The 27,675-nt window shown below is 50.5% G+C and overlaps 1 protein-coding gene across 2 annotated transcripts in view; it reads right to left on the bottom strand.

Moving 5' to 3' along the window:
* Positions 1-26,688, bottom strand: part of SMARCAL1 (SWI/SNF related, matrix associated, actin dependent regulator of chromatin, subfamily a like 1) — an 83,287-nt gene extending 56,599 nt beyond the window's left edge. For both annotated transcript variants that reach the window (XM_055123236.1, XM_055123237.1), the window contains exons 1-9: positions 26,550-26,688; positions 25,276-25,312; positions 23,671-24,536; positions 22,773-22,823; positions 14,558-14,788; positions 13,091-13,141; positions 5,684-5,864; positions 3,613-3,763; positions 1,886-2,044 (exon numbers count right to left, since the gene is read on the bottom strand). In XM_055123236.1, the coding sequence (XP_054979211.1) occupies positions 1,886-2,044; positions 3,613-3,763; positions 5,684-5,864; positions 13,091-13,141; positions 14,558-14,788; positions 22,773-22,823; positions 23,671-24,478 (1,632 nt within the window). In that variant the 5' untranslated portion in view covers positions 24,479-24,536; positions 25,276-25,312; positions 26,550-26,688. The remainder of the gene's footprint in view (positions 1-1,885; positions 2,045-3,612; positions 3,764-5,683; positions 5,865-13,090; positions 13,142-14,557; positions 14,789-22,772; positions 22,824-23,670; positions 24,537-25,275; positions 25,313-26,549) is intronic.
* Between the last annotated feature and the right edge of the window lie 987 nt (positions 26,689-27,675).

Here is a 27,675-nt window from a genome sequence, read left to right as displayed (position 1 = left end):
TTTCTGTTTAGGTTACACCTGGGCTGGAGCGATAGCAGTTGGGTGTCTGCCTTTCACACAGCCGACCCGAGTTCAATTCCTCTGCCCCTCTTGGAGAGCCCAGCAAGCTACCGAGAGTATCGAGCCCGCCCGGCAGAGCCTGGCAAGCTACCCATGCATATTGGATATGCCAAAAACAGTAGCAATAAGTCTCTCAATGAGAAACGTTACTGGTGCCCGCTCGAGCAAATTGATGAGCAACGGGATGACAGTGACAGTGACAGGTTACACCCATCAATGTTCAGGGTTTACTCCTGGCTCATGCACTCAGGAATTACTCCTGGCCATGCTCAGGGGACCACATGGGATTCTGGGAATCGAACCCAGGTCTGCCGCATCCAAGGTAAAAACCTACCCGCTATGTTATCACTCCAGCCCCCGAGGATTCTATTTTTTAAGAGGATAAAAATATGGCTGGATTTTTAAGTTCACGCGCTCGAATCAAGAATAAGGAACTGCACGTATCTGAAAGAACTGGGACTCTGTTTTGCTCCAAGAAAAAAAAATGGTGATAAACTTCCACTGGCAATCCTCTGAACATCAGGGGCTACCCGGGCGGGGGAGGGGGCAGGGGCAACACCCCATTTCCCAGGGCTGTTAGAATGGCCCAAGCTCTGGTGGGCTGCTGGAGCGGCCCTGGACATCCTTGGGAAGCTCCCGGAATTGGGCGAGGAAATCCAGGAACAGAAGCGGCCGCCACCCCTGGGAGCAGGCCCCTTGACTAAAGTCCTCTTTGTTTTAATTTATTTGGGGAGGGGGAGATTCCCAAGTGGTACTCAGGGGAGGCCCGGAGGGTCCTGCCAGCAATTCTCGGCCCACCAGGTCTGTGGTTCAATGCAGGGGCCTGAGGATGCTGCGCAGGTCCTGGAGTTCAGGGACTCCCTGGGCGAACCCAGTCCTCGGGGGCCACGAGCTATGCACATGGGAGGCCTGGGCTCCAGCCCCGGCACGACCCGGTCCCCAAAACCACCACTGTCAGGAGCGAACACCAAGCCAGGAGTAGCCCCGAGCACTGCAGGGTGGGGCAACAAATCGCCCAAATAAGCCAAAAAAAAAAAATGCTGAGTGGGAGAGCGCCTGCCCTGAGGTTCAGGTCGCTCGAACTCGGGCACTGCCCGCAGGGCTGAGTGTGGCCATGGGCACTTCAGGGCTGCGTCCAGCATGCCACAACCAAGTGCGTGACTCCCAGAGACCACCACCACTGCCACCACCGTGGCAACGACGCCGGAAAGGGAGAAAAGGGAAACCAAGGCATTTCAGACTGAGGTGGAACAAAACCCCCGAATCATGTAGTATTTTGTAGGAGGCACCACAAAAGGAAAATTAAAATGCTATCAACACACACACACACACACACACACACACACACACACACACACACACACACACACACACACACACACACACCCCTAGTATAGTTAAAAAAAAAAAAGGCGTTTTGTGCAGGGCAGGGCCATCTTGGTGTTAGCTGGAAGATGGACTCATACCCCAGATGTCCACCTGGGCTGCTTCGGATGAAGCAGGAGCGAGCCCCGGGCTGGGAAGGGTCTCCTGGAAACAGTGGGCTACGAAAATTGCCAGCTGGGAACTAGTAAATCTCAGGAGTTTTTCCCTTTTCCCTATTTTTCCCTATAAAAACCCCCAGAAAGACGGTGAGGTGTGGCCAGGGCTGAGAACTGCCCTTGCGGAGGAAGCAGCGGTGAGTTCCCCGACCAAACGCAGAGGGATGTCTGTCCTCCCAGAAGCCCGGGCGAGGCTGCCAGGGACGAGCTGGGAACGGTCACGAGAGTGTCTGGAGGCGGGAGAGTCCCGCCAAGGGCGACGGCCCTGGGCCGGAGCCACTTACAATGATGACGACTTTAAAGGACGTTTTCAGCTGCTTCTCCATCTTGCTCAGCAGGTCAAAACTGACGATGCTGACGAGGCCGGCGGCCAGGCGGTCCTTCCCGCTCACCACGACGTTGATGCTGTCCTCGCTCAGGGATGGCAGCCACCGGAGGAAGGCCTGGGGGCAAGGGGAGAGGGAGTCTGGCGGGGGGGCCCTGCCGGCTGGCGCACCCCGAGAAACCCTCGTTTGGGTCCCTCTAGGTCCCCCTTCCCCCACCTCTCTCTCCCTCTCTCATGGCTTCTCTCTCTCTCTCTCTCTCTCTCTCTCTGCATGGTGACTTACCACCTTCTCCACTGCTGAGTTTCAGACACACAGTGTCCCAACACCACTTCCCTCCACCAGTGTCCCCAGTGTCCCTCCCACCTAGCCTTCTTTCTTTGACAAGCACATTTAAATTTTGACAGTCGCGGTCTGGGGCACTTTATTTTATTTATTTATTTATTTATTTATAATATATTATATATAATATAAAAGAGAGTCTCTTGTCCGCATGCCTGGCTGTCTTCCCCGGGGCCCCTCGAAGGGGATGGGCTCCAGTTTCCCTCCCCACCCCAAGCAGAGCTCCCGGCGGCCGAAGACCACCGGAACCTAGCTGCAGCCATGTTGAAGGCCCCTCTCCACACGTTCGGACAGGCCTCATGCATGAAGGTACCAGCAGAGGAACCCAGGTGTGTGTAATCCCATCAACGGCCAACATCCAGAGAGAGACTTAAAAGCAAGCTCTCAGAAGTGATATCTTTAGCCTACTTCTCCCTCTGGGAGAAACTGGCAATCTTCTGAGAGTTTCCTGCCCCCAAGGGACAGCCTTGCAAGCTTCCCATGGTATATTCATATGCAAACTCCAGTAACAAGCTGGATCTCATTCCCCTGACCCTGAAGAGCCCCCAGTGCAACATCGTTAGGAGGGCCGAGTCGAGATAGACTTCTAAGATCTCAGGGAAAGGACGAAATGAGATGTTATTGAGCCCGCCCGAGAAATCGGTGATTAACGGGAATATCATGATCGGGATTTATTTATTTATTTTGGTTTGGGGGACACACCGCTGTGCTCAGGGCTTACCCCTGGCTCTGCACTCAGGAATCATCCCGGTGGTATTCAGGGGACTCCATGGGATGGTGGAGACCGACTCCAGGTCCCGGCTGCTATCTATGGTTTGGGTCTCCCGCTTCCAGTGTCATGGACCCTGTGGTTTGGACCTCTAGCTGGGCCCCTGCGCGTCACCACCCACCACCCGGGGCTCTTCAGGCCCACCCCTGGCTACTCCTCTCCACTCTTCTTGCTATCCTCACGATGTCTTTCCCTCCCCCTCCTTCCTGTACCCTGGGGGCCCGGGCGATATGCAGTCACCTCCCCCCTTTTAATCCTGCTTCTCTCGACTTCCGTGGGGTGGACGCGTACTGGGGCTCCCTGGGGCTCATGGGAATGTAGGAGGGAGCCAGTCCGAGGCGGAAGGGTGACGGGGCCGAGTGGCCTGCAGCGGCCGAGGCATCACCAGGCCCTCGGGAATGGTCTGAGTTGAGTCCGAGCTCGGGGTTAACCCCTCGGCTGGCTCCCCCTCGAGAGGCACGATCTGGTTCTAACGCAGAAAGCCCCAAGCTAGAGCCGGGCTCTCCTCGCGCCCTGCCAGCAGCCGAGAGGGTCAGGAAGGCCCCTGACGGCCGCCGCCCTGGGTGCAGTCACTGACCTGCTTCCAGGTGAAGCGCACGGAGGACGGCACCACCACCAGCAGCGGCCACTCCTTGCGGTAAAAGGCGGCGATGCACAGGGCCTGGATGGTCTTGCCCAGGCCCATGTCGTCAGCCAGGAGCAGGCGGCCTCCCTTGGCTATGGCAAAACTGAAAGTGGCCAGGGGTGAGGAGGGTGGCGTGCTTCCTGGGGTGGCGGGGCAGAGTCCAGCTCCGCCAGTGACCAGCTCCCCCTCAGAGAAGGAGCCGGGCAGGACCATGACAAAGAGAGGCCAGAGAAGGCGGTCCAAAGGCAGGGGAGCTCTGGAAAAAAACTCGAGTGCCCGAGAACAGACAACTGGCTAAAGAAACTTTGGTATATCTACACAATAGAATACTACGCAGCTATGAGAAAAGATGAGATCATGAAATTTGTATACAAGTTGGGTAAACATGGAGAATAGATATCATGCTAAGTGAAATGAGCCAGAAAGTGAGGGACAGACACAGAAGGACTGCATTCATTTGTGGAATATAAAGTAACATAATAGGAGACTAACGCCTAAGGATAGTAGAGATAAGGGCCAGGAGGCTCGCTCCATGGTTTGGAAGCCAATCTCATGAGCTGGGGGAAAAAAGAGCTGGGATGGAGAAGGGACAATAACTAAACAATGGTTGTGGGGGCTTGATCGGGATGGTAGACGCGTGCTGAAAGTAGACTATGGACCGAACATGCTGACTGCTTAGTACTTATATTGCAAACCATTACACCCAGAAGGAGAGAGAGAGTGAGAGGGAATGTGCCTGCCACAGAGACAGGGGTATGTGTGTGGGTCATTGGAGAGGTGGGAGGTATACTGGAAACACTGTTGGTGGAGAATGGGCACGGGTGGAGGGATGGGTACTTGAACATTGTATGACCGAAAGATAACCATGCAAGCTTGTAAGTCTGTAACTGTATCTCACAATAACTCATTAAAATTAAAAATAAATAATTTTTTTAAGAAAGGCAGGGAGGAGGGCTGCCTGAAAACCAGGTGGAGGGGGTCAAGTGTGTCCACAGGTCAAGAGTGTCCACAGGTTGCTTCAGGGAGTAGGGTGCACAGTGAGGGGTGTGGGGAGAGCTATTGGGGTCCAAGTGCGGCTGTCTGAAGAGCAGGGCTGACGAGGGAAGCCTGAGAGTGGACAGAAAGGGCGGGCACAGACGGACATGCCGGGGGAGAGGCACCGGGGAAAAAGGTCGGAGCAAGGATATTTCCCAAAGTGGGAGGCTCAACCTCAGCCAGTGCTTGAGCTCCTGGTGGCTCCGGGGTCCCCCAAGTCCTGACTGAGGCTTCCAGGTCCTGAGGTGCAGAGACCCGAGCTGAGGGGCCATGGGGAGGCCTGATTCCCTGGACCCGGGTGGGGACCCCAAGCCCACCGCTCACTGGCTCTCGTTCATCTGCAGGTGCCCTCGATCTGCTGTTCTTCTGGTGTGGGGGAGGGTCGGGGACCCAGGACTCATAGCACCGACCCCTCAAAGCTGCTGTGAGGGCTGAGAAGGTGCCGAGCCCCGCTGCTGGGCGGCAGGGAAGCGCTTCTCTTACCACGAGCAATCCACAGCAAGGAGAAAAGTCACAAAGGCAAAAACAAAGGCTGGTGGGAGTCACCCAGTCAGTCGATGACAAGCAGAAAGGACCCCCCCCAACAGAGAGGAGAGTGAGGACCAGAATCTTCCTGGTTTGGGGCCAGTGAGATAGCAGGTAAGGCATTTGCCTTGCATGCAGCTGAGCCAGATTCGATTCCCAACATCCCTTATGGTCCCCTGAGCACTGCCAGGAGTAATTCCTGAGTGCATGAGCCAGGAGGAATCCCTGAGCATCGCTGGGTGTGACCCAAGAAGGCTAAAAAAAAAGAAGAGAAAGGAAAAGAAAAGAAAAGAAAGGAAAAGAAAAGAAAAGAAAAGGAAAGAAAAGAAGAGAAAAGAAAAGAGAAAAGGAAAGAAAAGAAAAGAAAAGAAAAGAAAAAAGAAAAGGAAAGAAAAGAAAAGGAAAGAAAAGGAAAGAAAGAAGAAATCTGAGCGCGCGAGAGGAAGGGAGGTCAGGGACCTACTTGACTCCGGCTCTCTGGAAGGGCAGCAGGCTAGACACGAGCTTGGCGTCCACTCCGGAAAGGTCCGCCTCGGGAATGTCGGCTTCCACGCACGTCTTCTTCAGCTGCGAGGCGAAGGCCTGGAGCAGCGTTTTGGGCAGAGGCTCCAGCTGAACTTGGGGGATGAGGCGCGCTTGTTCGACTACAAGTAACAGAGGCCTAAGTCAGGGGTCTTTGTGCCAAGAGTCAGGGGTGTGTCGGGGGAGGGAGAAGGTGGGGCTGGGGTGCGAGGGCCAAGCTCAGCGGCGGGAACTCTGCAGCTGGCCATCGTCTCTGAAAAACACAACTGGAGGGGGAAGAGGGTAGGTATACTGTGATTCTAAGTGGTGGAATATGTGCACTGGTGAAGGGATGGGTGTTCGAGCATTGTATAACTGAGACTGAAACCTGAAAGCTTTGTAACTTTCCACATGGTGGTTCAATAAAAGAATAAATTAATTAAAAAATAAATAAATATAAATGCTTATAAAGTAAAAAAAAAAACAGTGCTGCAATGAACAACAACAACAAAAAAAAATAAACAACTGGAGAGAAAGCGGAGAGGCGCTTCCTGCGACCAAGACTGAACCCCGAGAACTAGTTTTCCCTCCCTGGCCTGTGACATGTGCAAGGGGTGAGGGCGGTCAGTCACGTGGACTCGGGTTTTTGGACTACACTCCGAAAGAAATGGACAGAACTGCCAAGTGTTCTCACGCCTGGATTCTGAACCTCAAGTCATGGAAAGAGGACGGGGGTACTCACAATCAAATACAAATAACAAATAAACTCACAGTCCTCCTAAGGGAGCACAGAAAAAGTTGAGACTTAGATACAAATACATGTTTCTTATGCTCATTCCCTCCTCCCCCTTTTTTTTTTTCAGGCCACCCCAGGCAGGGGCTCTGCACTCAGGAATTACTCCTTGAGGGGTGAGGGTGGGGGAACCACATGAGACGTGCCGGGGATTGAACCTGGGTCGGTCGCAAGCAAGGCAAGTAAGCACCCTGCCCGATGTACTGTCTCCCTGGCCTTGTACTCATTCTTTTTACCTTTTCTTTCGGTTTTGATGTTTGAGAAGCCAGAGAACTAAGCAGCGGTCAACTATGAGGAGACCCTGTCTTCTGCGCAGGGAGGCTGTTGAGCGGGGCCCTCTCTGGGAGACAGCCACTGTCGCTGACTGCAGTGAAGTGGGGAGAGAGTCCACACTCCGAAGGCTGCAGGCTCCAGAGCGACGTTGGCAAGCGAAGGCCTTTTTTTTTTTTTTGTAAATGCCCGTTTTTATAAACGGAGCTTTGCGGGCACAGCGCCATGCCAATTTGCTTATGGACTGGCTATGGGTGCTTTCACGCTACAGTGGCAGCGCTGAGCAGTGGGAAGAAACGGCACAGCCCGAGAAGACTAAGATATGTCCTAGCTGGCCTTTTACCAACGACAACAACACCAAACTTCTGCTAAGTTTCAAGCCAGAACTATTCCTAGGAGGGTCCACTATTCTGACTCCTCCCAATTAAGGCTTAAGTTTGGGGGTCTTTACTCTCCTTCCCGGCGAGCTGCTTCTAGACCCCTGCATAAGAAAAGAGGAAACGGAGCCGTTCACTCAAGTGAGAAATACATAAGTTCCTTGGCATCTATGTGGAAATAAAAGCGAATAAAATATGTCCGTTGATCTCCTTTTTTTGAAGGAATTTAGTCTCAACCTCATTTCAAAAGGAAAAGGAAAAGCCATGAGTCGACAGAGAAACCAGAAAAGGAACAAACCGGAAAAGCAAACAAAAGCTCAATTCCAGGGGAGGGAGAAGACAAGTTAAATTCTTTTTAATCAGAGATGACACGCCGAGGGATGCCCGCCACGGAACTACTAGTCACAGTTTGCTCGTAAGCGCCCTAGTCCCCAAGACGTTCTTCCCTCTTATCACCGTCCTTTGAAAGATTTAAGTAGAAACATCACCATTTGTAGACAGAGTGCCAATCGCTCTTTATCTTTTGCTTTCCAGGAGCATTCTGGGATACTCATGGTGATTCACCAAGGGGGTAATTGTCTTTAGGACTTTGGTCAAGGGAGCCAAAGAAACTAATTATGTGAATTTCACTTCTGCCCAATAGGACTCAGAAACTCTGAAGCTGCTAGCTCTATTATTTCACACGGTTCTGTGTTTTCTTGAAAACAAACAAAAACTTACAAACTTTCCACAAACCATCTACAACCATCAACTGGTGAATATGGCTAATCACTGTATCACTGTCATCATGTTGCTCATCGATTTGCCCATCGTTAGTGGACACCAGTAATGTCTCCATTGTGAGACTTGTTACTATTTTTGGCATATTGAATACGCCACGGGTAGCTTGCCAGGCTCTGCTGGGTGGAATATGGCTAATGCGGGTGTGACTACAGAGAATGAGCCATCCACAAAGTCACCTTCTGTGCTGGCGATATATATGTATATAATATATATTTTTTCTTTTTGGGTCACACCTGGCAATGCACAGGGGTTACTCCTGGCTCATGCACTCAGGAATTACTCCTGGCGGTGTTCTGGGGACCATATGGGATGCTGGGAATCGAACCCGGGTCGGCTGCGTGCAAGGCAAACGCCCTACCTGCTGTGCTATTGCTCCAGCCCCAACTGGCCATATATTTTTAACCCCATTCCCGGCCCTAATGAAATACATGTGCCAGTCATTTCTGGGAACAGATTCTACGTGAACATAATCACCCCAGATGGAAATCACGGTAAAGCCGGCGCTTTCATAGGAAGGCAGTGCCTGTGCTGCTGCAGAAAAATGTGCCATGCCTCCAGAGTTAAATCAAAGCACGTGGATTCCTGCACACCTCAGGGAGACTGAGCACATGTGCTGCCAGCACTCAATTCCAGTTTACTTCCACTGACCTCCAGCACTCAAACACCTGACAGGAGTGAAGGGCCAGGGGGTGATCTGGTGGTGGTGAGAACGCAGTCCTTTATAATAAAAGCATGACGGCTAGCCGGTCAACCACTGCCGCCTGGCTCCCTACCAACTCCTGTCTCCCAAATCACGCGCAACGGGGTGGGGAGGCCGCATTTCTGAGCAAGGCCCCACCCACGGTCAGTGCCTGTCACTGCTGCCCCTCGCCCTGGTGCTGTGCTGGCGGAGGCCAGGAAGGTGCTGTCCGGCTTCGAGTCACCCAGAAGTCCCGTCTGCCGCTGCTCTCTGGGAGGAGGGCCCAGAGCCACTGAGATGTGACTGTTTCCAAATATAGCTGACGAGACAAATCGCTGAGGGGGAGGCAGGGCCCTCCTGGACTAAGACAGTCAAGGGAAAACCGAAGGTCTTGTGCCTGTTTCAGTGCGGACAAAAGGCCTCAGTCACTTAGGAAAGGGTGCGAAGGGAAGCCCTTAGGAGTTTTCAAAATAATGGTTCTGGGAAGGTGTTGGAATACTGAATGTAATTATTATTATTATTATTATTTGCTTTTTGGGTCACACACAGCGATGCTCAGGGGTCACTCCTGGCTCTGCACTCAGGAATTACCCCTGGCCATGCTTAGGGTCTCTCTCTCTCTCTCTCTCTCTCTCTCCTTCTTTCTCTCTTTCTTTTTCTCTCTCTCTCTCTTTCTCTCTCCTTTTTTTGTTTTCTTTCTTTTGTTTGTTTTTTGACTCTGTAGAATTATTTTTTTATTTTTTATTTTACTATATATATATTTTCTATTTTTAGCTCTCCAGGCAGGCCCTGCTTTCCTATATGGGATGCTGGGAATCGAACCCAGGCTGGCCACGTACAAGGCAAACGCCCTACCCGCTGTGCTATGACTCCTGCCCCGAATGTAATAAATTATTGTGAACAACTTTCACTGTCATCACTGTCACTGTCATCCCATTGCTCTTCGATTTGCTCGAGCGGGCACCAGTAACATCTCCACTGTGAGACTTGTTACTGTTTTGGGCATATTGAATACATCATGGATAGCTTGCCAGGCTCTGCCATATGGGCGAGACACTCTCGGTAGCTTGCCGGGCTCTCTGAGAGGGGCAGAGGAATTGAACCCAAGTCGGCCATGTGCAAGGCAAACGCCCTACCTGCTGTGCTATCATTCTGTCCTCTGCTCAGGACTGATAGTACAGTGGGTAGGGCATTTGCCTTGCACGTGGCCGGCCCGGGTGTTCCCGGGTTCGCTCTCCCAGCTCACAAGACCTAAAACTGACCTGAAGACTTTCTTGCTGCGTGGCTGCATGTTAATAAGAAGATTCTCTCTTTTTTTAAAAAAAATGATTTTACTCACTTATTTTTTGCTTTTTGTGTGAAACCGGCAATGCTCAGGGGTTACTCCTGGCTCTGCACTCAGAAATTACTCCTGGCAGTGCTCAGGGACCACACGGGATTGGACCAGGGCCAGTCGGGTGCCAGGCAAGTGCCAGACCTGCTGTGCTCTCTCTCTGACTTTAGTTCTCATCAGATTTTTCAAGGAGTTTGCAGCCCACAAAATACCGTGGAACCTTTTATATAATACTAGAATGAGTTTCAAGTCAAGGTTTCTCAAAGTGGCATTTAGCTACCGATATTTAAGTATCTTGCTTTTGGCTGTGCCGTAACAATACGCCTGTCGCACAAACAAATTCCTGTCTTGGTGTGGTTTTGAAAGATGAGAATGCGAGAAGGGGAAAAAACTCATGACTGTTTCTCATCAAACACTCAGCCTTGGTCAGACAGTCTCCTCTGAATCACAAGCTCCAAACCACAGCAGAATTTGGGCCAGAGGGTCCCATACCAAATCAGTCACTCTCTGCACCGGTCCTTGATTGCTGATGATCCCAGCCAGTGAGAACGCCACCTGCTAGTGGGCGGCAGACGATCCTTCCTTCTATTTAATCTGCCAGCAGCGTAGGGCTGGATTAAAGAATCCCTTTACTGACTGAGAGAACCGACGGGATCCAGCATGCATTACCTACTTGATGCAACATCACAGGTCATATAAGATAACTAAAGGAGAAGAAACACAACTTTTCCCTGTTCCGTTGAACTGGCATTGGGGGCTGAAGGCCAGTGAGTGACTCAGAGCTTCCTGATTAGATTATGTCTCTCCTGGCCTAAGTAGTTTCAAGGTGTGTGTGCGGGGGGGGGGGGGGGGGGGGGCGGCGGTTCAGCAGGCCCTCAGGTGGCCAGGTAGAAGAAATACCAAGCCCCACCAGTGACTATCCCCTGTAGGACCATGACAGCCCGGCGTTCTGGACCCGGAAGGCTGAGACATGACCGTACTCCCTTTCCTAGGCACACTCGCATTTATTTACTCTCCCTCACAGGCGTAGGTGGAGCAGAGAGGACAAAACAACCAGCCCAAGGCTTCTCCCTGTGGTCCTATCTCTGCCGACATCCTTTCCTTGGCCAGCCTCTGAGATGTTCATTAAAACATTTCAGTTGCCCCTCCTGGGCTTCTGCATTGAAGATGCTCCTTTCTTTGCAGATCACCCAGTTCTAGAAGCAAACCAGGAGCCTATTCTTAGAAGCCAGCTAAAGTCGCACCCACGGATGCTAAGCCTTGTGAGCTCCCCCGAGATTTTCCAACGTGCACAGAACCCTCCCTTGGAGCACTCCTTTGATGAAGGAAAGGTTTCAGAGGCCCCAGGAATCGGACTGGAATGGACTCATTCTTTTCCTTTTTCCCTTACTAAACATTTATTTGGACTGGACCGATAGCACAGCATGTAGGGCGTTTGTTTGCTTTGCACAGGGTCGACCCGGGTTTGATTCCTCTGTCCCTCTTGGAGAGCCCGGCAAGCTACCGAGAGTATCCCGCCCGCACGGCAGAGCCTGGCAAGCTACCCGTGGAGTATTCGACATGCCAAAAACAGTAACAACAAGTCTCACATTGGAGACGTTACTGGTGCCCGCTTGAGCAAATTGGTGAACAACGGGAGGATAGTGCTACAGTGCTACTACACATTTATATATCCCATACATGAGAGAAATTTTTAAAAACTTATTGTGGACATGGCGATGATGTGCTCAGACATCTTCTGATGTTGTTAAAAAGGAGAAACATAATTTACTCACAAATTAAAGTAAAGCCTCCTTGTTCGGGGGCTTACGGACCGGACTCATTCCAACAGGAGTAGTGACCCAGTTGGGTAGAGCTGCCACCCTAGCGGGCCTGGACGAGACTGCTCCGGAAACTGCCTCACCTCGCCTCTCCCCTACACGAGCAGTGGTGTTGCCGCAGCAGAGGGAGGGAGAGAGTCTTCAACACATGTCAGGCGGGTGAGCCCCCACCCGCCCCAACAGAGCCCCAAGCAGCCAAAAACCACACTCTACAACTGCCGCTACCCTCGAGACCGGACTCTGCTGCTCGGGATGCGCCTCATCCAGAAACCGACCTGCAGGAAAACTCAGGCATGCGGGTTTGGTGACAGAAACCTCCAGTCTCACAGATTTGGGGGTGGGCGACGTCCCCACATCTCTCTATTCTCCTGGACGCCCGGCAGTCAGGTCCAGGAACCACCTCTGGGCCAAATAAGCTCATTAACTGGCCACGATCCAGAGACTCATAAATCAATCTCGGCAGATATCAACAAGTTTCAGGGGTGGTTCCGGACCCTGCGCCAGGCTGAGTTATCTGGGGCACCCCAAGTCACCATCCAGTTGAAAATTTAACTCCAGCTCTAGCACCTCATTCAAAATGTTTGAATTCGGGGCCGAAGCAATAGCACAGCGGGTAGGGCGTTTGCCTTGCACGCGGCTGATCCAGGTTCGATTCCCAGCATCCCATATGGTCCCCTGAGCACCGCCAGGGGTAATTCCTGAGTGCAGAGCCAGGAGTAACTCCTGTGCATCGCTGGGTGTGACCCAAAAAAGCCAAAAAAACCCCAAAACAAAACCAAAATTTTTGAATTCCTGGAGCGTGTGGCTTGAATGTGACATCTCAAACTGTACCACTGATGAAGCAGGGCAGGAGCACACCACATGGGGTAGGATGCCACGTAGGAGGCAACAGATCTTGACCAAGAAAATACTAACACACAAGGCTTACCTTGTTAGATAACATGTTAGTAATCTCTCTTATAAGAGCTTAATGGCTCCATGGCGAGACAGAACAATATTCACACATCTTCTAAGGATATATGTTTTTGATCATTTTTTTAGCAAATTATAATAAACAATATGAAATCAATTAGTTGGGCCTGCTACAGGGGCAGGCTTGGGGGGGTGGCTGGGAAAACTGGAAATAATGGTGGTGAGAAGGTGCCCTGGCGGTGGGATTGGTGTTGGAGCACTGACTGTAATAAATCTTGAATATAAATCATGAACTTTTCTAAAAATAAATTTAAAAAAAACCAAACCTATCCCAGACTTAAGGCAGACTATTCAACCTTACAACAGTGTGATGGGAAAACAATGCAAGTGGGGGCATCTTACTTAACACATCGTGCTCCTCCAACAGAAAGCTCCACTTCCTGGTATTAGCATCTGCAACGAGAAGAAACAAATAAGCAAACGCCACCCCCGCCCTTCTGCTGCATCTTCACCCGGGCCACTGCCAGGGAGCAAAAGTGTCCAGGAAGCTACGATGATACAGCTATTTCTTTCTTTTTTTTTTTTGTCTCCGAGGAGCTGGAATGGCCAAGCAGTTGGGGTTTCCTCAAGCCCACCAGGAGTCCTGGAAGGCTGACCCGATGGCCTTCAGTTTGCCTCCCTGGGGCGTGCCCAGTGTTATCCTGGTGGTCTACACTTGAATGTGGTATCAGTTACCACACGCTACAGAGCCAGGGTCAATGTGTGCCATCTTCCAGCACCCCCACCACATTATTTGGGTGCCTAGGAATGGACTGGTTTGGGTGACAATATTTTAATATTTTAGTTGTCCCATTCCACAAACAGCAGCCCATACCAGGAATGCTCTGGCTTCGTTTCTCTTTTTGTTTGTTTGGGTTGTTTTTTTTTTTTTGGAAGGGTGGGGGTGGGGGGGTCACACCTGGCAGTGCTCAGGGCTTACTCCAGGCTTTGCATTCAGGGATCACTCCTCGCGGGGCTCGAGGGACCGTGAAGGGAACTTGGGTCAGACACATGTAAAGGGAAATACTCTCCCCACTGCACTCTCTCTCCTGCCCTACTAGGAATAATTTCAAAGGTCACTTAAAAAAAAAAAAGAAGAAGAAGATGAAGAAGATACAGTTTAATTGACTGACCCAAGCTCAAGACAAATATTTCAGGGAACAAGCCCCTGGGTCCTGGCCCAGCAGCTCATTGGGCTGGGAACGGAATCACAGAATCTCTCGTCTAAGCCCGACTGATCATTACTGTGCTCAAGGCTGAAAACCACTTTCCGAAAATCCACATAACAGCGCTTGTTTTCATGGGAACCACTAGTTTTTCAATCCTGCTAAAGACAACATACATGTTGGTGGGTTTCTACAGGGCTGGAGCGACTGTACAGTGGGCAGGGCGTTTGCCTTGCACATGCACACATGCACACACACACACACACACACACACACACACACGGCCAACCAAGGTTTGAGCCCCCCATCCCCCGCAGCCTGCCAGGAGTGATCCCTGAATGCTGCTGAGCCAGGAGTGAGCCCTGAGCACCTCTAAGTGGGGCCCCCCAACAAACAAGACCAAAACCAAATAAGCAGGTGGGTTTCCTGCCAGGACACACTGACATGGGAAATGGAGAAAATCACAGCGTTGTCTCTTTAAAGAGGAAACACATGAGTTCCCTGCGTGGGATAATTCAGGAATCACCTCCAGGCCATGAGAAGAGCAGGTCAGAGAGGTTCTAACCAAGAACCCTGAACTTCTGAACATTCACTCAGAGGGAAAAGAGCCTCCTCGGAGGTCACAGACCACGGGGGCATCCTGGGGACGGGGGCTGAGACTTGCCGTAAATCTTGGACTTCATCTTTCTGAAGAGTTCGATCAGGTCTTTGGAGTAGCCGATGTCTGCCTCGAAGCGGGTCCTGGAGATAAGCAGGCACTGCCCCTTGACAAAGGACAGCGAGGCCGCTGGAGGCAGGCGGGCGTCGCTGGGAGCTGCCGCCTGAGGCTCCCGGCTCCCGGGGGCCTCTTCCAAAGGCTGCAGGGAGACCGTTGGAAGGTTCTGGACCGCTTTCACTGCAGAAAAGCAAAGAAACTCTGGTACATCTACACAGTGGAATACTATGCAGCTGTCAGAAAACATGAAGTCATGAAATCTGCATATAAGTGGATCAACATGGAGAGTGTCATGTTGAGTGAAATGGGTCAGAAAGAAAGAGACAGACAGGGGCTGGAGAGATAGCACAGTGGGTAGGGCGTTTGCCTTGCACGTGGCCGACCCGGGTTCAAATCCCAGCATCCCATATGGTCCCCTGAGCATGGCCAGGGGTAATTCCTGAGTGCAGAGCCAGGAGTAACCCCTGTGCATTGCCAGGTGTGACCCAAAAAGAAAAAAAAAGAAAAGAAAGAGACAGACATAGGAAGATTGCACTCATATGCAGAATATAAAGTAGCTGAGAGGTACGAGCTTGCAATGATGTAATTTCTGGCAGATATTTCTCTGGACTTAGTTACTAAAATACTAAAATACTGAAATCCAAAACCATGCGGTTGCTAGTGTGGCCGCTTGACCTCATATCTTTTCATTCTCAGCAATGGAAAACGAATTATCAAATGCTTCCTCTCCAGCAGGTCCGACTTTAGGGGGGAGAAACTCCAAATAATAATAGTGAGGTTTTTATGTTGTTGCTGAAATATTGAATGCAATCAAAGTAAAGTGAAAATAAAGTGAAATTTATCAGTTACACAGGCGGGGTGGAGGGCTGGGGAGGTGGGGGGTGTGGGGGAGGTATACTGTGATTCTTGGTGGTGGAATATGTGCACTGGTGAAGGGATGGGTGTTCGAGCACTGTATAACTGGGACTTAAACCTGAAAGCTTTGTAACTTTCCACATGGTGACTCAATAAAAGAATAAATAAGAAAAAAAAAGAAAAGAAAAGAAAAGAAAAGAAAAGAAAAGAAAAGAAAAGAAAAGAAAAGAAAAGAAAAGAAAAGAAAAGAAAAGAAAAGAACCAAGGTGACAACCCAGCTGGCTTTTAGGAAGGTTCTGGAAGCTCAGGCAGTGGAGGAGGAGGAGGAGGAGAGAGGGAGGAAGTCTGGGGCGGGGGACGGTAAGGAACGGCCTGGTTCCATGAGGTAGCCGGGCACTGGGCTTTGGGATCTGCACCCACAGAACTCTTTGGATCTCTGCCCCGAAAGTTTTCTTCTCTTTCCTTTGGTGGGGGAGGCAGGGGGCCAGGCCAGGGCACCTGGTGATGCTCAGGGTTTACTTATGTCTCTGAGCTCAGGGATAACTACTGGGCTTGAAGGACCCTACAGGGTGTCGGGGACTGAACCAGGGTGTACCAGGCACCCGCCCTGCTCTCGTTCCAGGCCCGGCTCCTTAAGTTTCTGAACGGAAATCCTGAGATGTCAGAAATTAACAGCAGGAAAGTAATCTCGGCAGGGTGAAGAAACGGATTCGGCTCTCCAGAGGAACCACTGAAGGCAACCTGAGAAATCACTGACCCCGTTTTCAGGTTTCCTCGGACCCGGGCGCCGACGACAAGAGTGGGGAACTCAACGCCACCAGGCACAAACTCGGTTCTGAACCTGAATGTGGCTGTCACAGAGGCAATTCATGGATGAACAGATTTGGCTCCATAAAACAAAAACTGTCAAAAACAGGAATTGAACTGAAAGACGAAACTACTAAATAAAGACATCTGCAGGAAATACAGAGCGGGGCGGGGATGGGGGGAGCAGCGATGAATAAACATTTGGAGAAATGTTCAACTTCACAACTGATTAGAGAAATAAAAAGCTGTATTTTACTTATCGGCCGCGTGCAAGGCAAATGCCCTACCCTCTATGCTAAATTGCTCCAGCCCCAGGTTCGATTCCTCCACCCCTCTCGGAGATCCCAGCAAGCTACCGAGAGTATCTCGCCCGCATGGCAGAGCCTGGCAAGCTCCCCGTGGAGTATTCGATATGCCAAAAACAGTAACAACAAGTCTCACAATGGAGACGTTACTGGTGCCCGAATGAGCAAACCGATGAGCAACGGGATGACAGTGATATAGTGGTTTTACTTGTCAAACTGGCAATGTATTCCCTTTCTTTCTTTCCTTCTTTCCTTCTTTCTTTCTTTCTTTCTTTCTTTCTTTCTTTCTTTCTTTCTTTCTTTCTTTCTTTCTTTTGAAAGAAGGTAAGTGATATAGCTGGGTGACAGGTAAGGTATACACATGCCTGGGATGCCAGAGGGTCTGGACTCAATACCCAGCACCACACACAGGTGCAAGAAAAGGTATCTGCACTGGAGAGTGGAAATCAAACCTTTTGTAAAACTATCTGGCAATACAAAGCAGCAGCCCTAAAAAGTAAAAATAATGATGACGTTTCTAGGAATCTATCCCAACAAGCAACTGAAACCCACCCCTCACCCCCCAAATGGACAAAGGTATTCCTTACACTGGAAACATGAGAGCAAAGTGAAACTAAATCGAAACATGTCAACAACCTAAATACATATGTATAAACAATTATTTAAGCAATTCATAACACATTCATAAAATGGGACTACTGTATTTCAGTCATTAATTTTTCTGAAGAAATTTGGGGGAAGACAAAAGTGCAAAAACCAAGATGAAGTTCAACAATATAGAATCATTTTTGTAAGAGGTCTAAATGGTCCAATAACGAACACCCACATTTTCACCACTTAGAATTAACTGTTCACAGTCATTTTCAGGATAAAAAACGCTTCCACTGGAGAACTGACAAAGGGAAGATAAAAATTAATCTGCATATAAAGTTTGGATATTTGAACGCACAGAGAAAAGGTTGGAAGGGAACAGTCCCAATGAGAAAAACAGTGGCTGAATGAGAAGATAAGGGGGGGGGGGGAGGAGGATTTCTTCTGCGCACAAATGATAAGACTTTGCATGAGGTTTATGAGGTGGCCTAGTTAAAAAGGCAAAATCCAGGTAAGGGACAGAGCTCAGTAGTAGAGCATATGAAGACAGGAGTTCGATTCCTGCCGCCACCCCTAAGACAAAGTGAAGTGATGTCCAGGCCAATAGAATCAGGGGCCTGGGGGCATGATAACTCCTCCCACCCCACCCCCCCTCACCGCCCCCTCCGCCCCCAGCACCAGCCAGGCAACTGTTTGACCAGAAGCTCAAAACCCCTGTGCCCCCGTCGCAGGCAGTGACCCTGGCAGCTCTGCTGCTGGTGCCCGTGTGTCCTTCTCTATGGGACCCCTGGTGCCACCATTTCCAGGGGTGGCACCGTCAGGGGTGCATGAGCAAGAGAAGGGGGATGGGGCTGGTGAGCGCCCCAGGTACCAAGAGGCGCGGTGCATGCCAGGACCCGGAAGTGCAAGCCCCGTGGGCGTGAGCCACAGCTAACCCTGCAAGGCCCCGGAAGCGCGTAGGCAAGCACGCAGCTGAAGAATGCACACCTCGAGGAGCACTCGGGCAAGCCCCTGAGCCAGATGTGACACCCTCCCCCCCCCCAGGGAGCACCCCAGCTATAAATATGGGAGCTCCAGAGCCAGGCATGCTCACAACGGACGTAGGCAGGCAGGCAGGTGGGGAAGGCCCCTCCCCAGGCTGTGGCCGTTAATTTCCTGGCAACTAAGAGCTCTGAAGTCGCCAACGCCAACCTGGCAGGAAACAGGAACTAAGGCCTGACAAGCCCCTCACCTGGCGCCAGCAACTTGGACCCTGAGAAGGTTGGACCCCTCTCTCCCCGGCCCTGCCCCATGAAGGAAATTCCTCGAATACCCTCAGATCTAATCCTTAGTCTGATTAACTTTAGTGACCCAGCCCAGAGAAGACTTCAGAACGTTCCAGACCAAGACACCCAGAGAAGACACCCTATAAAAGCCACCGTGCACAAAGGAAGGGCGCGTATGCTGCCCGAGCCTATGTGCTGCTTGCGCCCATGTGGCCGAGCACACGCGGTGCCGGAGCACATGTGTCGCCCGCCTCTCCCCTCTTTTTTTTTTTTTTTTTTTGCTTTTTGGGTCACACCCGGCAATGCACAGGGGTCATTCCTGGCTCACACACTCAGGAATCACCCCTGGCGGTGCTCAGGGGACCATATGGGATGCTGGGATTCAAACCAGGGTCAACCGTGTGCAAGGCAAATGCCCTCCCCGCTGTGCTATCACTCCAGTCCCCGGCCTCTCCCCTCTTGAGATGTGTCCCTTCATGCTTTCCTGTCTAATGCTGGGATGCGTGTAGGGGTCTCTCCGCCCTTGGAGAAGTCCGGGTTCTCTCTTGAGCAGGTTACTCTCCACTCTCTCCCACTTTCTCCCTCCTTCCCTTCAAAACTTCCAATAAAAATGCTGTAATTTCACTGAAATTCCTTTCTGTGAGGCAAGACAAGAACCCAGTAACCCTGGGTCCCGGGTGACAGAGGCTTCGCAGGAGCCATCCGTGGGGCCCACCGACATCACAACTTCCTGGTCACTGCAGTATATATTGTCAACAACAACGAAGAGCAGATGAGGGGAGGGGGAGAGACAGGAAGGAGAAACAGAAAGAAAAAAAAGACCAATTGAGACCATCTTTCTGTTACACTGATTATAAGGAAGATTCACTAAAACACAACTCCAAGTGTTTCTGAAAACTAAAACGGAAGACAGCCTAAGCATTACGAGAGTGTTAAGGCATTTAATTCTCCATATTACAACGGATTTTCGCACCGAGGAGCTTAATGATTTGTGATCAGTAAAATCCCGCTCAAAGCTATATAGAGAATTTGGGTCCAATAGACAGCTTTGGGGACTGGGAAGATAGTATAGTGGACAGGCCACTGGCTGTGTAGATGGCTGACCCACGTTCAATGCCCAGCATCCCGCCGCCAGAAGTGATCCCTGAGAACAGAGTCAAAAGTAAGCCCTGAGTACCACTGGGCATGGCCCCAAAGCCAAAACAAAACACAGAATAAACAACAGTAAAGTTTAAAAGAAAAAAAATACCAACCAGGGGCTGGAGCAATAGTACAGCAAGGTAGGGCATTTGCCTTGCATGTGGCCTACCAGGTTCAATCCCCGGCATCCCATATGGTCCCATATGGGATGCCGGGGATGCCCGAGCACTGCCAGGAGTAACTCCTGAGGATTGCTGAATGTCACCCTCCCCCTAAAAAAAAGCAAAAAAAAATTGAAATAAACAACAACAACAACAAAAGGTAAAGCATTACAACAACCACACCATAAAGACAACCTGAATTAATCTGCAAGAACAGAAGTCATTCAAGTTACATGACGTCACAGGACAGGAGTAAAAGGGCACAACAATGGAAATTACCAATTTAGGATCAACTTAACAAAGAATGTATAAGACTTTTACCTCACAAGCTATTATTATTGAAAGAAAGAGGACAACAGGAAATGGAAAAGTATTCCACGCGGATTAAAGAATTAGCATCATCAAAATAACCATCCTCCCCAAAGCTTTATACAGATGTCAATGCAATCCCCATCAAAACTTCAATGACATTCTTCAAGGACTTAGAAAATACAACAAAAATTTGTATGGAAACTCCCCAAATAGCCAAAGCTATTCTGAGAAGAAGAAAGATGGGAAGTATTGCATTTCCTGACTAAAATAATCAAAACTGTGCGGTACTGGAATAAATAGAGACTCTGGCCGATGGAACAGAATAGAGAGCCCAAAGATAAGCCCTCAGATTTACGGACAGTTAATCTATGACGAAGGAGATGGGTGCATAAAGCGGAACAAGGAAAGCCGCTTCGCCAGATAATGCTGGGAAAACTGAAGAGTCACAAGCAAAAACAGGAAACTGGATCCATCTCTCTCACCGGACACCAAATTGAACTCAGTCAGAGGAATAAACATCAAGATAAGACCAGAATCGTAAAATAAATTAAAAGCATATAGGCAGAACTCACCAGGATGTGGCTCTCAAGAGAGCTGCCAGTGATTTCTCTTTGTTTGCAAAGATAACAAAATTAAACAAAGAGGTCAACATCAGATTAAGAGGTTTTGGGAGGGCAAAAGGTTGGACTAATATTAATAAGACATCCTACTGAATGGGAGAAAATATCCGCACAACGTATGTCAGATACGGGGCTAATATCAAACCTATAGAGCACTCACAAGAAAAGAAACCAATAACTCATGTTATTGACGGGGAGAAATTCCCCAAAGAAGACTGGGGTGGCCAACAGACATATAAAAAAGTGTTCATTGTCACCACTGATTAGGAGGGAAACTTAGACAACAACGAAAAATCATCTCACACCAATGGAAACGGCCTATTCAAGAAGTATTGGAAACCACCAGTGTTAGGATGGATGCAGTGACAAAGGCACCGCATCCGCTGTTGGTGGGAACATCATCCGGTCCAGACTCTCTGGAAGACAGCGTGGCAATTTGTCAAAGAATGAAAAACAGAACTCCCATTAGATTCAGTGATTCCACTCCTTAGCATCCACCCCAGATATATAGAAATAATCCAAAAAGATACATGCAAACCTACATTCATTGCAGTGCTTAAAACAACAGCCAATATATGAAAACAACCCCAATGGCCAATGACAGATGAATGGATAAAGAAATATATGTGTGTGTGTGTGTGTGTGTGTGTGTGTGTGTGTGTATACACACACAGTGGAATACAACTCAGTTATAAGAAAAGATGAAATCACACAGTTCGCTGCAACTTGGATAAAAATGGCAAGCACCATATTAGGCAAAATAAAATGGAAGGAGAAGTCAGATACTGGGTGACCTACCCATCTGTAGTCTATACAGAGAAACAAACCCCAAGGGAACAGACTATATTGAGTAATGACAAAATTTTGATCTTGATTGAAAAAACTAAGATTACCAAGCAGTGGGATGAGGGTGGTGGAGAAAGAAACCAACAAAAGTAACACAGGGGTGGATAATAGTGGAAGGTCCTGGGCCCTTCAGTGGTGGTGAGGGACTCCTGCCTTTGTGTAACCAAACCATAAACTGTAAAAATATGGTAACCATGTTACCTGAAGTATAATTTCAATTAAGAGGAAAGAAAGAAAGAAAAAAAATCAGGGCTGGAGTGATAGCACAGCAAGTAGGGTGTTTGCCTTGCATGTGGCCAACCTGGGTTCGATTCCCAGCATCCCATATGGTTCCCCGAGCACCGCCAGGAGTCACCCCTGTGCATCGCTGGGTGTGACCCAAAAAGAAAAAAAAAAAATCAACAATTGAGAACACAGGAATCCAGACCTGTGCCCAGCTCCCTCCACTGCTCCAGACCAGAGGAAGGCAAGAGTGGAACCGAGATGCCTCCTCCCCGCCTGCAGCAGCCCCAGAGAGGGGCCCGCAAAGGCCACGCATTTCAAGTGCCAAAAGACCACGGCGACGAACACAATTCGGCGGGGAGTTGCCCCGCCACTACCCAGAGGCTGTACTGCTGGCTCCCCAAATTACAGCCTGTGCACCCAGGTCTGCTGGGGGACTGAGCTGGCCTGGCTTCCTCATCTTGTCTCTTGGGACTGGGTCAGAGAAGAGGTTTCTGGGGCGTGATGAGTCAGAGCAGAGACCAGAACATCAAGGTGGCCCCGTGGGGGTGCAGGTGCAGATTAAACCAAAGCCCAGACAACCACGTGGTCTCCTCGGGAGGCCCCACGGTAACTGGATGCAGGGTTGCCCAGACTACTCGGCCTCCTTAACACCCTTCTCTCTGCAATCGAGGCCCCAGGCTGCTCAGAGGGCCTTCAGGGTTTGTTCTGTTTGCACCCCCGCCACCTTCCTAGGGGCCGTGGTGGTTGCTGCTGCCAGCCATGGATGCAGCTCAGGGGGGTCCACTCCAGAGTCACGCTGGGCCTGAGCTATTGGTTGTGTGGCCCTATGCCAATGACTCAGTCTCCCTGGGCCTCAGTTTCCCCATCTGTAGAATGGTTGTCATAAAAGGACACACAAGTTAGCACAGTGCTCGCTTCCGTTGACTTTGCCAGTGACTTTCCCCCAAGGAGCCCCGGCTCCCCAGACGGGCCCAGTGGGAGAGCCCGCTGACCCACGAGCGGGGCTCCGGACTCCCTGCCAGAGCACGCCTACTTACTCAGGGCACTGTAGTCGGTCATGCTGAAGTTCCACGTCTTGGACTCAGGGTCTGGAAGAACAGATAAAGTACTTTTGAGTAGTTGGGTCCAATGGAGGAGACTGGGTAAGCGCAGGGGGATGCGGTCGTAGGACTCTGGTCCAAAGGGGGAGACGATGCTGGCTCAGATTTTCCCTGGGACACGCAATAAAGGCTTGCTTCAGGAATGAGTGACCCAATGCACACAACACACACACACACACACACACACACACACACACACACACACACACGTTGGCCCAGGAGACTTGACTGATCAATCTGATCAATCAACCACTCTGTTTTCTAAACTTCTTAAGAGAGAAAAGTGCAATTACAAATAAGAATGATGCTTTCCCCCCCACCCCCCCAGCCCCTAGATAGAGCGTCCGAAGAAGTGCATGGCTGAGAGGTGTTGCAGCTGGTCACACACCCTCGGCCCTGCCCTTCTCCGGGAACTGACCATATGACTTCACCTGGCTGAGACCATGGCACCTCCCTTTCCTGGGGGGAATAACAGCTACTTCCCATACAAAATGGTGAGCAGGGGGGCCCAGACTATAGAGCACATGGGGCACCGGGCAGGGGGACCAGCCTCTCAGGAAACATCTGTCCCCTCTGCAGATGGCCGCAGATGGCCACATACAGCCACGCGGCAGCCCCCCACTTTGGCAGCTGTCTGAAGGAGTGTCTATGACAAAAGGAAGCATTTGCTAAAATAGAACATTGTGAACAACTGGATGGACAGAATGTGCCAGAGCCTTCTCTTCATATTTATGAGAAACTGATTCAAAGAGGTTCTAGAAATAGATTTAAAAAAAAAAAAGAAAAGAAAAGAAAAGACACCAACATCTGAAGAATCAGACCCAAGACTCATTACCATAACTTCTGCTGGGCATACTCTTAAACACTGCAATGAGCTTGGCGTCGTAGCCGACCACCACCTGGAACCGATTTCCCTTCTTGACGCACTTGCCCCGTTGCACTTGCCCTCTTCCTGGCGGCCCGGGAGGAGGCCCACTCCCTGCGCCCAGCTGAACACCGGAAACGGCCTGCCCTGACGTAGACGGCCTCGTTGGCTTGGCCTGTGAGTCAGGGCCCTTGGCGGGCTGTCCAGAGGAAGAAGCTAGTGTCTCTCGGGATGTTTCGCCTTTGCCCAAAAGTTCACGAGTTGTGTCAGGAGAGCTTGTTGGTTTGACCTCTTGAGAAGCCCGTGCTGGTGGAGCCTGGCTCGACTTGAACCCTGAAAGCTGTTGGCTGGTGATCTCCGAAGAGCTTTGTGCCCAGGGAGGGGAGATGGCAGCGGTGGCACCGGATGTCATTTGACTCGGTGCGCTGTGGCTTGGGCAGGCCGTGGGCATCGCTTCTTGCTGCCTCCCCGGTCCCTTTGCCAGCGTGGGCGTAACGAGATGAGAATCTTGGGAATGATGAGGTCTTGGCTGGTCACCACCATGGGAGCTACTGAGGTTCTGTGGCTTGAAAATGGCGCCTCCATGGTCCCCGGGTGTCGAGAGATCCCTGGGGAGACTTGGGGACGCGGCCGGGGTGGGCTGGGAAGGTCTGGCAGCAAGGTGGGAGGTCGAGCTTACGTCCCGGTGCTGTTCTGCTAGTAATTTCTCCGCTCGACGGGCCAGAGCCTTTTGTCGATTTTCCTCAATCTTCTTCCTCTGCTCCTCTGTGAGAGGCATTTTAACAGGAAAACGTTCACAGCGAAAATTCAGTCTTTAAGCAGAAGCTTGGCAAAAGCTGAAGAATGGGAGGGGGGGGGAAATCAACATAAACATGAACGGTATTGACTTGCCATGCTCCTACCATGATTTTCAACAAAATCACGGTAGATTTTTTCTGCCTTGGGAAATGCAGAAAAAAGGCCAACAAAAGATGCATTAAAGTTTCTTTTGTACTGTACAAAAACAAATCAGGGAGAGTAGGTAGCATATGCTGATTTAAAAAGGGTGGAGAGGAAAAAAAAAAAAGAAGGATCAGAGGAAACCCAAAGCCAAAAATGTCTTTCAGAAGGGAGGAGAGATAGTACAGCAGGCAGGGCACCTGCCTTGCATGCGGCCCACCTGGGTTTCTCCCCAGCAACACATGTATCAACACATATGGTCCCCTGAGCCCACCAGGAGCGACACCTGAGTGCAGAGCCAGGAGTAAGTCCTGAGTGTCACTGGGTGTGGCCCCCAAAACAACAATCAAATGTCTTTCAGGGCCCAAGAGATAGTACAGTGGTAAGGTGCTTGCCTTACCTGCAGACAGTTGACCCAGGTTCAATCTGCCGCACTACATATAATCCCCTAAGAGTGATGCCCAAGAGCAAAGACGGAAGCCCTGAGCACCTCGGTGTGGCCCAAAAACCTCACCTCACCAACCAATGGGAATTATCAGACCCCAAGGAAGTTCTTCAGTGCAAATGAAATCCATCAGATAACGAAAAGGACGCCATTCATTCCAAACTAGAAAGGAAAACCCGTTCCCTCCGTACCATGGCTGGATGCTTGTCAAAACTTCCTCCCTTCAACCTGCAAGAAGGAAAGGAGCATAAGCCTCAAACGGATGGCAAACTTGATTCACTCCTCAAGTTCAATCCTCTAAGTCACGCCCAGGGAACCCATCTGTAGGAGGTCCGGGGGTATCTAGCAGGGCCAAACAGCCTCCCTCACAGGGACACCCTCAGAGGGGTTCCTGGAAAAATTAGCAAAAAAAGGAAAGGAATGCAGATGCAGGGCACGAATTCAGGAGCTGTGACATAAAGAGCAAAAATGATTCTGTAACCGCATCCTCCCCTAAGAAGCATGGTTTAGAGTCGTGCTTTTTGTGGACAGCAGGGTTCTGATTTTTTTTTTTCTTTTTTGCTTTTTGGGTCATGCCCTGTGATGCACAGGGGTTACTCCTGGCTCATACACTCAGGAATCACTCCTGGTGGTACTCAGGGGACCATATGGGATGCTGGGAATCGAAACCGGGTTGGCCGAATGCAAGGCAAACGCCCTACCCACTGTGCTATTGCTCCAGCCCCGGTTCTGATATTTTTTGAAATACATACTTTTCGAGATAAAAGGATTGATTACAAAATAGAATCATCAAATATTTTGTATTCTGCTTTTTCTCCTCCAATTAAATGACTTCAGGGTATTTTTTAAATTACCGCTTTTGTTGTTGTTGTTTTAAACAATATTCTGGAACCAGGGAGCTGGATTCCCAAACTTCTCTGGCTTGTTTCTATGTAGCTTCCACCCAAGTGAAACCTACCACTAAGCAAAGACGGGTGGGGGCGGGGGGGTGTCTGGGAGGCGCGGTGGCAAAGCTTTCCTTCCTGCGGGGACATCGGGGTTCTGGCCCCCACACATCTACCCCCAGACCTTCCACCTCCTCCGACCAGCGGCCGTTCGGAAGGGGCGAGGGTAAGGCACAGAGACCAGGACGCGGCTGAAATCTTGAGGACCCCTGCAGAGCGCACGGTGCACCCCAGACTCTCCAGCTGCGAGGCCTGGGCTCCACCTGGCACCACTAAAAGACGAGGCTGGGGGGATGGGGGGGTGCACGGATCGCCCCCAAACCTCAAAGCTGCCTTGCCCTACGGGTGTCCCCACTTATTCGGACCCACCATCGCTGCACGCGGCAAGAGTGTGCCAAGCCCCAGTCCCGCCCCGGCGCGTCCACTTGGGTTCACCCATTCCCAGCTCGGGGCCCGGGGCCCTCCTCCACCACTCTTGGCATTTGGTCTCGTCCACTTCCAACGCTTTCCTCCCGGTCTACCTTCTTCCTCGCTCGGAACGCGGAGCCAGGCGCGTCTCCGGAGCCGCCCCGAGCCCCCACGACCCTCCCAGATGGGTAGCTAGAAGCCGGGACGCGACTGCAACCAATTCGCCCGCTTTTTAAGGCGGAGTCTGGGCCTTTTAAGTGGGCAGCGGAGTGCGCAATCACCGAGAAACTACATTTCCCAGCAGGCATCGCGGCCGCGACTAGGTTTCCCATAAGAGAACAGTGGTGAGTCGAGCGAGCTGCTGTGTTGCAGGGTCTTCTGGGATTTGTAGTTCTACGCCAGGAGCCTGGTGCGAATCGGGAGATGTGACGCTATGTCGTCGGGACGGGGTTGGAGTGGTGCACTCTGTGAAATGTAGTTCTCCATTCCTCTCAGCGTTTTCACCCAGATCCTTGGAGCTGAAAACTTGGGGTATTTGAAGTTTACAAATCTGGAGTCTCGGTATCAGTTGTCTCCAAAGGGCATCCCCCAGAGCCAGACTTACTCAGTAACTTTATTAAAATAATTTTTCAAATGATTTTTTTTTTCATTTAAGCCCCACCCGTTATCCCTTCTTTGTGTTCATTATAGCCTTCTTCAGTTCCTGTGCTGATGACCATTTATTTTTAAAATTTTATTGCATCACCATGAGATAGTTACAAGCTTTCATGTTTCGGTTACAATCACACCATCCCTCCACCAGTGCACATTCCCTACCACCAATATCCTGGGTATACCCCCGCACTCCCACCTTCTCCCTGCCTCCATGGCAGACAAGATTCCCCATACTCTCTGTATACTTTTGGGCATTATAGCTTGCAACACAGACACTGAGAGGTCATCATTTTTGGTCCATTATCTACTTTCGGCACACATCTCCCATCCCGACTGATTCCTCCAGCCTTCATTTTCTTAGTGATCCCTTTTCTATTCCATCTGCCTTCTCCCCTCTGCTCATGAAGCAGTCTTCCAGCTATGGGGCAATCCTCCTGGCCCTAGTATCTACTGTCCTTGGGTGTCAGCCTCATGTGATGTTACTCTATACTCCACAAATGAGAGCAGTCCTCCTATGTCTGTCCCTCTCTTTCTGGCTCATTTCACTTAGCATGATACTCTCCATGTCTATCCATTTATAAAAAA

Source organism: Sorex araneus, chromosome X, assembly GCF_027595985.1.
Source record: "Sorex araneus isolate mSorAra2 chromosome X, mSorAra2.pri, whole genome shotgun sequence".
Lineage (NCBI taxonomy): Eukaryota > Metazoa > Chordata > Mammalia > Eulipotyphla > Soricidae > Sorex > Sorex araneus.
This window is presented reverse-complemented; position numbering and strand designations above follow the sequence as displayed.